The sequence below is a fragment of the Eubalaena glacialis genome, chromosome X (assembly GCF_028564815.1).
Source record: "Eubalaena glacialis isolate mEubGla1 chromosome X, mEubGla1.1.hap2.+ XY, whole genome shotgun sequence".
Lineage (NCBI taxonomy): Eukaryota > Metazoa > Chordata > Mammalia > Artiodactyla > Balaenidae > Eubalaena > Eubalaena glacialis.
In genome coordinates, this window is record NC_083736.1 from 25,073,768 (window position 1) to 25,086,294 (window position 12,527).

At 40.1% G+C, this 12,527-nt stretch overlaps 1 protein-coding gene across 1 annotated transcript; it reads right to left on the minus strand.

Moving 5' to 3' along the window:
* Nucleotides 1–1,779: 1,779 nt before the first annotated feature.
* Nucleotides 1,780–2,826, minus strand: LOC133082203 (melanoma-associated antigen B10-like). Its single transcript, XM_061178691.1, has 2 exons — nucleotides 2,685–2,826; nucleotides 1,780–2,570 (listed from the first exon to the last, which is right to left on the minus strand). Exons 1-2 carry the CDS (start codon nucleotides 2,824–2,826, stop codon nucleotides 1,780–1,782), a joined length of 933 nt encoding a protein of 310 aa, XP_061034674.1.
* Nucleotides 2,827–12,527: the final 9,701 nt, after the last annotated feature.

Below are 12,527 nucleotides of genomic sequence, written 5' to 3' on the forward strand. Positions count from 1 at the left end.
AGGAGTGGAACAGTATGGGCTCTGGAGGAATTTCGACCAGGGCTCTAGTTTTGCCCTGTCACTAGCTATGTGAACTCAGCACATTACCAAATTCTGTGAGCCTCGGATTCTTCCTCATTGAAGTGTGTTTGATAAGCTCTGTCTTCTAGGACTGTTGGAATGTGTATAATGTATGTAAAACACCTGGCACAGTGACTGGTGTACATTGAAACTTTAAAGAGTGGCAATTTTTGCCATGATTTTTTGACCCAGATAATACCAACCCTCCTGCCGAGATTTTTTGTTTTGTTTTGCTGTTGTTTTAAACCAGGAGATATCTGAGAATATGCAGTGCTATAGGACACTGAACATCAACTCAGCCAAAAATTCTGCTTAACAAGAAAATATACCTTAGTAAGTCATGCCCCTTAGAGGATGTATTATTTAATTTGGATGTTGGGGAATCCTCCCCATCTGGATGCAACTCAAGGCTAAATGTGTGTCAAGAACCAACTCCTTCTCTCCCTCCCAGCTGCCCTTGGATCCAAATCACCCCTATTTTGATTCATTAAACCCCTACCAAAATCAAGCCCTCCCATAGGGGTTGCCAAATTTTACTCACATTAACCCAGTTAAAATACCCTACTAATGGAGCAGGCTCTGTTTCTCCCAGTCCAGGTTAAAGAGAGGATATGGGCACAGTGGCTTCTTGGCATCCCACCTCAAGGAAGTATCACCCTTATTTATCAGAATCTCCTTGGTGATGATGTGGATAAAACACCTAGTTTGTGCACTGTGTTTTCTTGCACTGGGACAAGAGCACAGGGTACCTTCCACTCCCTCCCTAGGTGGAGATTTCTCTCTGGTTAATCCATGATCCCAAAATAACCGCTAAAAGCAGTTCTCCATCGGAGGCTTAGTTTCTCAACTCTGAGACACACCACACAAGGGTCTGGCCTTTGCTCACCACCCTCACACACCCTCCTCTGACCCACCACCCATCTTAACTGAAAATTACCTCTCACTGAAGGACTTGAGGTTTTTCCAAGGCTCCAAGTTGTCTTGCCTCAGGATATTTATACTTGAGTGCTCTCATCTGGCCCTCCCCCTCCCCCTCATCCTTTTTTTTTGCTTGTCTTTTTTGTCTTAGAGGGCATCTCACCATCTTCCTTATATGTTAGCTGCTGCTAGACTCTAATTCAATGGGAAAAGGCTCAGTCTTCTTTTTCTTACCACCCCCCATACTACCATGGAGCCTTCCAAAGAGCAGATGCTCAATTAATGTTTGAGGGGGAAAAAAGTGAACAATTTATTATGATTTTATTTCTCCTACATTATTGAATAAACGAAGCAAGTTCAGGTGTATAACTTTTATTTTACAGAACAGCAAAATACAAGGAATAAGGGAAACCAAGAATTGACCATCTTTTACTTTTTTCTCTATTTTTTGATCCCAACTATTTTACTGCTAATTTCTTTCACATTTCTAAGGAAATGCCTATTACAATGCTATCTTTTCTTGTTCCAGGTCACTAAAAAAGATGGAAGGTTACCCTATTTGTTTAATAAAATGGCAAAACTATTACTCTTAAACTTCATAAACAGCATTAAGTATGTAACCAGTATCATTTATACACTTAGATTCTGAAGCTAATTAAACTTTTTAAAAGAAGAAGCAACATTTGAAAACCTTCAACAACAAAACATAAATCTGTAAGTTATTCTAATACGCTATTCACTGTGATCCCTCCAACACCACCTCAGTCCCTACACTACTGCAGGAAGGTGCTTCAGGTTTCACTACAGGTGGGAGAAGCTGCCCCGGAAGTCGGCCCAGGAATGCACACTGGCCACAGCACCAGTGAGAAGCATAGCTGCAAATCTGGCTCGGGCTCTCTCTTCCTCATCTCTCAAAGCCTCTTCATACAAGAGTGGGAAGGCACTGGGGACCGTATCATGGATCTTGGCCAAGAATTCAAGGACTTTCATCTTACTGGTTTCAGCATGGGCTCTCGGGCCCCACAGGAACTCATAGCGCGGAGGATCACTGTTGGGCACCTGGCGGTACTCCAGGTACCTTTCCTGCACCAAATCTTTGGTGATGAGCTTCTTGGGCTCCCCATGGATGAAGTGCTTCTTTCCAGCATATATCCCCATCACATTGAGTACTTCCCAGATATCCTCCTCAGTGGCGCAGTTGCCCTTCATGAAGATCACACAGAGAACTGTCATAAGGAGGCCGGTCTTGGGCATGATCTCCTCACCCGTCATCCTGTCATCACTGGTGCACTGAAATTTGCTGACAAGGGCATAGCAGTGCCTGGTGGGATCGACTTCCTTCACATCAATGCCAAAAGCCAGCACCATCAGCTCAGAGGCTCTCCTGAGGATCTCATGGAAGTGCTCCTTGTACTTTCCGATGACATGCTTCAGCATACCCTCCTTTGTAATGGGCTCTCTCATGTTATACTTGCGCAGCAGGAATTGCACCAACAGAATTGCCTTCTGGTCTGCAGCGGTTCTGCAGGAAAAATCAGTGCTGAGTGATGCCTGAGAGGTGCTTGGTTTTTCTTCATCTTGGCTCTTGGCACCTTCATCAGATCTTGTGCATGAAACACCTGCAGAAGTAGTGTTAGTGGATGGGGCTTTCCGAGACCCCTGGGATCTTCTACCTGACCCAGAAGCAGGGGAGCTCTGGAGATTACCACCAAGAGGAGGGGTGGGGGAGGAGAGAGACTCTTCTTCCTCTGCTGCAGGGGCCTGAGCATCTTGGAGACGCTGAGCCTCACTTCGGGCCTGGTGGCGTTTCTCACGGGCACGGCGCTTACTCTTTTGCCCCCGAGGCATGATGACACAAGTCAGGGCCAGCAGGCGGGAGTGTGGGCAGGAAGGCAGGCAATGAGGGCACCTGGGGGAGGGACAAGGAGATGCTGTGAGCACCTTCAGCGGGGAGATTCCTCCCTGGCTTTAACCAAGGCCACCTCTGCAGGTTTCTGTGAGGTCACTGCACTAGGACCCAAAGGGCTCCTTTTCTGATCAGCCTGTCCCCTGAGACCCCTGCAGAGAAGTCAGTGTGCCTTGGGCTGGCAGGTCTAGGCTCTGTGTGGTCCCCTCTATAATCCTCTCAGTTCACATTTAGTATCATCCTGTCAACTGTTGGCAGGGCCTGGCCATCCTCCCCTTTACCGCTCTGAAGCTAAACTCCTTCCACCAATGGCCTTCCCTCCCTAAACCCCACCCCCGACCCCAGGAGGAAATGAGGGAGAGCCTTAGCGGGCCACCCCTGCTGGGGCCTTCCAGAGCTGACAACAGGAGCAGGGTTTGATGGGACCCCCCTTTGTTAGGATTTTCAGTCGTCGCTCATGTCGCCACCCCCACCAGGCCAAGCCGCCCCCGCCACCCCGGCCCCCGCCGGAGTTTGACAGCCCTGCCCGGGGCCTCCCAGGGTGGACCACAGGGACAGCAAGTGTGTGTGCCGGGTTGAGCGTGCCTTCAGTCCGCGCTCAGTCTCCTCTCCTTGACGCCAAATAAAGCCTGGGATGTTTTCCTCTGTTGATCTGAGACCACCAGCCTCAGATCAACGGCTTCATTCCCTGAGACCCCGAGACAGAACTGACAGTGCGTTGGGCCTAACCGTTATGCCGCTAGCCTTTTAGCACGCGGCGAATTGGAGCGGGGGTTCTATGATGTCTCCTTTGCTCTAGGGAGGCATGTTCCTGCAATTCTAAGCGTCCCCCTTTCACTCTCAGCATCTCCTCTCCCCTCCAGAGACCTGAGACCCTGGAGGTGAAAGTCAGTCAGTACCTCATGGTGACAGCTCTGCCCTGGGTTTCCCAGGAGTGAAAGCGGGGGCGGGGCTCTGTGTGGGTCCCTCTATTCTGGGGTGGGTTGTCGCGTCATTCCTCAAGGTGGAGGCATGGAGTAGGGTGTCCTCCTCTTGGCTGCTTCTTTAAAGGCTTCCTGGGAAATACTAACTCTCTGAAAGCTCTGAGCTGTTTCCCTGCAAACCTTGCAGAAAATGGATGAGTCCCAGGCTACATACCAGACGGGAAAGTTGCAGTGTAAGGCGGGGTCCCAGGACACATGGTGGGCTGTAAAAGAAAAGGCACATTGGCCCATAGCGTTTGTTCGCCAGCCATACTTAGACTTTGGGGAACCTTCTACTCTAAAAGATCTACTTTCTGAGGAGAAGAGGCTAAGCTACAGGATTTTGTGAGACCTAGCTCTTTTATATTATCTAACATTGCTCAGTTCAGTGTGGTCACTTTTATTTTTTGACCCTCATTCATACTAAGAAATATATTTATATCTCTAACAAGTGTGTGTGTATATGCATTTTTTCATGAAAGAATACCTACCCTTGTTAAGTGTGATTCATTCTTTCCATTCCTTACGTTTGATCATAATATTAATTTTTTAAAAAAGTCAGTCCTGATCCTCTAAAGAGGTTTCAGGTGGTTATTGCACAGCCTCTGGACTCATTCTGTTTCAAACAACACCAAACTTTGGTGCCATCCTGGCCCGTGGGCTCTGAAATGCTGCCTCAGATTCCTTCAGCGAAGCAGTGGAGAGTCATGGTCCCAGAGCACAGTGGAAGAATCCAGGGCTCAACTTTAAAGGCTTTTCTCCAGTCAATCCTGTCATCTGCCTCTCTTGCAGGCTACAGACCTGTCTCAATTTCAGAGCATCCCTCTACATGCCCACTCAGGTTCTTGTTCAGTGAAGACTTATTGTCCCTCAGGGATTATTTCGTTTTATGTTTTTGCCTTTGTTAATGTTTTTTCTTTATTCCTTCTATAATTTCTCCATGGTTGAATTTGGGTACAGGAAACAGTAGCCTGTGTTTGATTGTCATCAGCTGCTATGGATAAGGTACTAAATCTGTAAAAGAATTAAGGAAAATCGATATTACAATATCTGTTCCTCATGAATAAACATAACATACTATTCTGGTTGAGACTTCTTTTTCCTAAGTCTATCAGGAAATTCTTTTTGTTGCCTCCATGTAGATTATATACATTTTTGTATGGTTTCTTTCTAGGTATGTTTTTTATATTGTTGCTTTTGTCTTTGGTGTATTTTCTATTAACATGATCTAAGTAATTGTTGATTGTTTCAGGCCAGTCTCTTGATTTTGCTGTGGTGATCTTTTTTTCCACCAGGTTTCTGAAGTTCCTTATATGTTTGACTATTTTCTGTGCCTATTCCCTTAGATTTTTAATTAGAGGATCAAATTATTACCATTGTTATCTTTTGCTTTTCATTACTCATGACACTTATTTATTTGGTATTATTGTATATAGCTCTGTACCGGCTATGTGTTGTTGTCTAGATTTTTTTCTAGTTTTTAAATTAATAGACTTTTTTAAAGAACAGACTTAGGACTACAGAAAGTTAAGCAGATAGTACAAAGAGTTCCCATACAGCCAGTTTCTTCCTCCAGTTAGTTTCTTCTATTATTAACATCTTGTATTGGTTCAATGGATACAAGTTCATTTGCAACAATTGATCAACTAATATTGATACATTATTATTGACTATTGTCCATTGTTTATAATATATTTCACTTTTTGTGTTTTACAGTTCTGTAGTGGTTGACAAATGCATGACGTCATCTACTCACCAACAGAGCATCATGCAGAAGAGTTTCACTGCCCTAAAAATCTCCCATGCTCCATCTGTCCATCCCTTAAAACCTCACTTTGAGCCCCTGATAACTCTGAACTTTTTACTCTCTCTAAAGTTTTGCCTTTTCCAGAATATAATATTGATGGAATCATACAGTATGTAGGCTTTTTAAACTAGCTACTTTTGCTAATCAATATACATTTAAGTTTCTCTGTGTCTTTTTGTGGTTTGAAATGGCATTTCTTTTCATGGCTGAATAGCATTCCATCATGTGGACTACCACAGTTTGTTTACCCATTCATCTGCTGAAGGTCATCTTGGTTGATTTCAGTTTTTGGCAACTATGAATTAGTGTACTCTTAACATTGGTTTGAAGGCTTTCCGATGGACATAAGTTTTCAACTCTTTTGAGTAAATACCTAGGCATTTAATTGCTAGATCATATGATAAGATTATGTTTAGCTTAAAAGAAACTTCCAGACAGTTTCCAGACAGTGTGTCTCTATCACTTTGCATTCCCTTTAGCACTGAATGAGAGTTCCTATTGGTCCACATCCTTGCCAGCATTTGGTATTGTCAGGTGTTGTTTCTGTTTTAGCCATATTAATAGGTATCTCATTGTTGTTTTAATCCCAAATTCCCTGAAGACGTGTGATGTTGATCATCTCTTCATATGCTATTTGCCATCTGTGTATATTCTTTGCTGAGGTGTCTGTTCAGCTCTTTTAACCATTGTTAAGTTGACTTTTTTGTTTTCTTATTGTTGAGATTTTTAAGAGTTCATTGTATATTTTTGATACATGTTTATTATTGGATAGGTATCTTACAATTATTTTTTCCCAGTCTGTGGCTTGTTTTTTCATTCTCTTAATAGTATCTTTTACAGAGTAGAAGTTTTTAATTTTAATCAAGTTCAACTTATCATTTTTTTCTTTCATGGATTGTGCTTTTGGTGTTGTGTCTAAAGTCTCGTTGTCAAACCCAAGATTTTCTCCTATATTATCTTCTGGGGTTTTTTTTGTTTTTTGTTTTTTGTGTTTTTTTTGCCACACCACAAGGCATGTGGGATCTTAGTTCCCTGACCAAGGATCAAACCCATGCCCCCTGCAGTGGAAGTGCAGAGTCTTAACCACTGGACAGCCAGGGAAGTCCCTGGATTTTATTTTAATTTTGAGTTTTCCATTTAGGTCTGTGATCCATTTTGAGTTAATTATTTTGAAATATGTAGAGTCTATATCTAGATTCTTTTTTCTTGTATGTGGATGTCTAGTTGTCCCAGCACTGAGTTTAAAAGAGTACTTTCTTCATTGAATTGCCTTTGCTCCTTTGTTAAAGATCAGTTGACTGCTTGAGGGGTCTATTTCTAGGTTTTCTATTCTGTGCCATTGGTCTATTTGTCTCTTCTTTTGCTAATAGCATATGGTCTTGATTATTGTGGCTTAAAAGTAAGTTTTGAAATCCAGTAATATCAGTTCTCTGACTTTGATCTTCAGTATTGATTTGAGTTGGTTATTATGGATCTTTTCATTTTTTATATAAACTTCAGATTGTTTGTTGCTATCTACAAAATAACTTGCTGGAATTTTGAACAGAATTGTATTGAGTATATAAATCAAGTTGGAAGTAACTGACATCTCAACAATCTTGCATCTTCCTATCCATGAACATGGAATGTCTCTCTATTTATTTAGATCTTCTTTAATTTTTTTCAGTGAAGTTTGTATTTCTCATATAAATCTTACACATATATTTAAGAATATTTATAATTAATCTTTTTTTGGTGCTAATGTAAATGGTATTAGGTTTTTAATTGCAAATTCCATTTGTTTGTTGGAAAACAATTGACTGTTGTATATTAACCTTGGCTTATTAATACCAGGAGTTTTCTTGTTGTTGATTATTTGAGATTTCCTACATAGACAATCATGTCATCTGTGAACAAAAAGAGTTTTATTTTTTCCTTTCAAATCTGTATATCTTTTGCTTCCTTCTTTTATCTTATTGCATTGGCTAGGACTTCCAGTTTAGTGTTGAATAGGCATGGTAAGAAGGGATATCTTAGCCTTGTTCCTGATCTTAGTGTGAGAGCATCTATCTTCTCAGTATGAAGTAGGATGTTTCACCTGTTTTTTTTTTTTTTTAGATGTTCTATTCAGTATATCAAGCTGAGCAAATGCCTCTCTACTTCTAGTTTGCTGAGAAATTTTAGATGAATGGGTATTGGATTTTATCAAATTTTTTTCTTCATCTATTTTTTTTTTTAAACATCTTTATTGAAGTATAATTGCTTTACAATGGTGTGTTAGCTTCTGCTTTATAACAAAGTGAATCAGTTATACATATACATATGTTCCCATATCTCTTCCCTCTTGCATCTCCCTCCCTCCCACCCTCCCTATCCCACCCCTCTAGGTGGTCACAAAGCACCGAGCTGATCTCCCTGTGCTATGCGGCTGCTTCCCACTAGCTATCTATTTTACATTTGGTAGTGTATATATGTCCATGACACTCTCTCACCCTGTCACATCTCACCCCTCCCCCTCCCCATATCCTCAAGTCCATTCTCTAGTAGGTCTGTGTCTTTATTCCCATCTTGCCACTAGGTTCCTCATGACCTTTTTTTTTCCCCTTAGATTCCATATATATGTGTTAGCATACTGTATTTGTTTTTCTCTTTCTGACTTACTTCATTCTGTATGACAGACTCTAACTCCATCCACCTCATTACAAACACCTCCATTTCATTTCTTTTTATGGCTGAGTAATATGCCATTGTATATATGTGCCACATCTTCTTTATCCATTCATCCGATGATGGACACCTAGGTTGCTTCCATGTCCTGGCTATTGTAAACAGAGCTGCAATGAATATTTTGGTACATGACTCTTTCTGAATTATGGTTTTCTCAGGGTATATACCCAGTAGTGGGATTGCTGGGTCATGTGGTAGTGCTATTTTTAGATTTTTAAGGAACCTCCATACTGTTCTCCATAGTGGCTGTATCAATTTACATTCCCACCAACAGTGCAAGAGTGTTCCCTTTTCTCCACACCCTCTCCAGCATTTATTGTTTCTAGATTTTTTGATGATGGCCATTCTGACCAGTGTGAGACGATACCTCATTGTAGTTTTGATTTGCATTTCTCTAATGATTAATGATGTTGAGCATTCTTTCATGTGTCTGTTGGCAATCTGTATATCTTCTTTGGAGAAATGTCTATTTAGGTCTTCTGCTCATTTTTGGATTGGGTTGTTCGTTTTTTTGTTATTGAGCTGCATGAGCTGCTTGTAAATCTTGGAGATTAATCCTTTGTCAGTTGCTTCATTTGCAAATATTTTCTCCCATTCTGAGGGTTGTCTTTTGGTCTTGTTTATGGTTTCCTTTGCTGTGCAAAAGCTTTTAAGTTTCATTAGGTCCCATTTGTTTATTTGTGTTTTTATTTCCATTTCTCTAGGAGCTGGGTCAAAAAGGATCTTGCTGTGATTTATGTCATAGAGTGTTCTGCCTATGTTTTCCTCTAAGAGTTTGATAGTGTCTGGCCTTACACTTAGGTCTTTAATCCATTTTGAGTTTATTTTTGTGTATGGTGTCAGGGAGTGTTCTAATTTCATACTTTTACATGTACCTGTCCAATTTTCCCAGCACCACTTATTGAAGAGGCTGTCTTTTCTCCACTGTATATGCTTGCCTCCTTTATCAAAGATAAGGTGACCATATGTGCGTGGGTTTATCTCTGGGCTTTCTATCCTGTTCCATTGATCTATATTTCTGTTTTTGTGCCAGTACCAAACTGTCTTGATTACTGTAGCTTTGTAATATAGCCTGAAGTCAGGGAGCCTGATTCCTCCAGCTCCATTTTTCATTCTCAAGATTGCTTTGGCTATTCGGGGTCTTTTGTGTTTCCATACAAATTGTGAAATTTTTTGTTCTAGTTCTGTGAAAAATGCCAGTGGTAGTTTGATAGGGATTGCATTGAATCTGTAGATTGCTTTGGGTAGCAGAGTCATTTTCACAATGTTGATTCTTCCAATCCAAGAACATGGTATATCTCTCCATCTATTTGTATCATCTTTAATTTCTTTCATCAGTGTCCTATAATTTTCTGCATACAGGTCTTTTGTCTCCTTAGGTAGGTTTATTCCTAGATATTTTATTCTTTTTGTTGCAATGGTAAACGGGAGTGTTTTCTTAATTTCACTTTCAGATTTTTCATCATTAGTATACAGGAATGCAAGAGATTTCTGTGCATTAATTTTGTATCCTGCTACTTTACCAAATTCATTGATTAGCTCTAGTAGTTTTCTGGTAGCATCTTTTGGATTCTCTATGTATAGTATCATGTCATCTGCAAACAGTGACAGCTTTACTTCTTCTTTTCTGATTTGGATTCCTTTTATTTCTTTTTCTTCTCTGATTGCTGTGGCTAACACTTCCAAAACTATGTTGAATAATAGTGGTGAGAGTGGGCAACCTTGTCTTGTTCCTGATCTTAGTGGAAATGGTTTCAGTTTTTCACCATTGAGGACAATGTTGGCTGTGGGTTTGTCATATACGGCCTTTATTATGTTGAGGAAAGTTCCCTCTATGCCTACTTTCTGCAGGACTTTTATCATAAATGGGTGTTGAATTTTGTCGAAAGCTTTCTCTGCATCTATTGAGATGATCATATGGTTTTTCTCCTTCAATTTGTTAATATGATGTATCACGTTGATTGATTTGCGTATATTGAAGAATCCTTGCATTCCTGGAATAAACCCCACTTGATCATGGTGTATAATCCTTTTAATGTGCTGTTGGATTCTGTTTGCTAGTATTTTGTTGAGGATTTTTGCATCTATGTTCATCAGTGATATTGGCCTGTAGTTTTCTTTCTTTGTGACATCTTTGTCTGGTTTTGGTATCAGGGTGATGGTGGCTTCGTAGAATGAGTTGGGGAGTGTTCCTCCCTCTGCAATATTTTGGAAGAGTTTGAGAAGGATAGGTGTTAGCTCTTCTCTAAATGTTTGATAGAATTCACCTGTGAAGCCATCTGGTCCTGGGCTTTTGTTTGTTGGAAGATTTTTAATCACAGTTTCAATTTCAGTGCTTGTGATTGGTCTGTTCATATTTTCTATTTCTTCCTGGTTCAGTCTCGGCAGGTTGTGCATTTCTAAGAATCTGTCCATTTCTTCCATGTTGTCCATTTTATTGGCATAGAGTTGCTTGTAGTAATCTCTCATGATCGTTTGTATTTCTGCAGTGTCAGTGGTTACTTCTCCTTTTTCATTTCTAATTCTATTGATTTGAGTCTTCTCCCTTTTTCTCTTGATGAGTCTGGCTAATGGTTTATCAATTTTGTTTATCTTCTCAAAGAACCAGCTTTTAGTTTCATTGATTTTTGCTATTGTTTCCTTCATTTCTTTTTCATTTATTTCTGATCTGATCTTTATGATTTCTTTCCTTCTGCTAGTTTTGGGGTTGTTTTGTTCCTCTTTCTCTAATTGCTTCAGGTGCAAGGTTAGGTTGTTTATTCGAGATGTTTTCTGTTTCTTGAGGTAGGCTTGTATTGCTATAAACTTCCCTCTTAGCACTGCTTTTGCTGCGTCCCATAGGTTTTGGGTCATCGTGTCTCCATTGTCATTTGTTTCTAGGTATTTTTTGATTTCCCCTTTGATTTCTTCAGTGATCACTTCGTTATTAAGTAGTGTATTGTGTAGCCTCCATGTGTTTGTATTTTTTACAGGTCTTTTCCTGTAATTGATATCTAGTCTCATAGCGTTGTGGTCGGAAAAGATACTTGATACGATTTCAATTTCTTTAAATTTACCAAGGCTTGATTTGTGACCCAAGATATGATCTATCCTGGAGAATGTTCCATGAGCACTTGAGAAGAATGTGTATTCTGTTGTTTTTGGGTGGAATGTCCTATAAATATCAATTAAGTCCATCTTGTTTAATGTATCATTTAAAGCTTGTGTTTCCTTATTTATTTTCATTTTGGATGATCTGTCCATTGGTGAAAGTGGGGTGTTAAAGTCCCCTACTATGATTGTGTTACTGTCGATTTCCCCTTTTATGGCTGTTAGTATTTGCCTTATGTATTGAGGTGCTCCTATGTTGGGTGCATAAATATTTACAATCGTTATACCTTCCTCTTGGATCGATCCCTTGATCATTATATAGTGTCCTTCTTTGTCTCTTGTAATAGTCTTTATTTTAAAGTCTATTTTGTCTGATATGAGAATTGCTACTCCAGCTTTCTTTTGATTTCCATTTGCATGGAATATCTTTTTCCATCCCCTCACTTTCAGTCTGTATGTGTCTCTAGGTCTGAAGTGGGTCTCTTGTAGACAGCATATATATGGGTCTTGTTTTTGTATCCATTCAGCCAGTCTGTGTCTTTTGGTGGGAGCATTTAATCCATTTACATTTAAGGTAATTATCGATATGTATGTTCCTATTCCCATTTTCTTAAATGTTTTGGGTTTGTTATTGTAGGTGTTTTCCTTCTCTTGTGTTTCTTGCCTAGAGAAGTTCCTTTAGCATTTGTTGTAAAGCTGGTTTGGTGGTGCTGAACTCTCTCAGCTTTTGCTTGTCTGTAAAGGTTTTAATTTCTCCATCAAATCTGAATGAGATCCTTGCTGGGTAGAGTAATCTTGGTTGTAGGTTTTTCTCCTTCATCACTTTAAGTATATCCTGCCACTCCCTTCTGGCTTGCAGAGTTTCTGCTGAAAGATCAGCTGTTAACCTTATGGGGATGCCCTTGTGTGTTATTTGTTGTTTTTCCCTTGCTGCTTTTAATATGTTTTCTTTATATTTAATTTTTGATAGTTTGATTAATATGTGTCTTGGTGTGTTTCTCCTTGGATTTATCCTGTATGGGACTCTCTGTGCTTCCAGGACTTGATTAACTATTTCCTTTCCCATATTAGGGAAGTT

What these genes read in the sequence shown, in the direction of transcription:
- LOC133082203 (XM_061178691.1), bottom strand. Translation starts at nt 2,826, where the DNA reads ATGCCTCGGGGGCAAAAGAGTAAGCGCCGTGCCCGTGAGAAACGCCAC. An exon ending in CCCCACCCCTCCTCTTGGTG is followed by an intron (nt 2,571 to 2,684) that starts GTAATCTCCAGA and finishes GATCTGATGAAG; the next exon opens with GTGCCAAGAGCCAAGATGAA.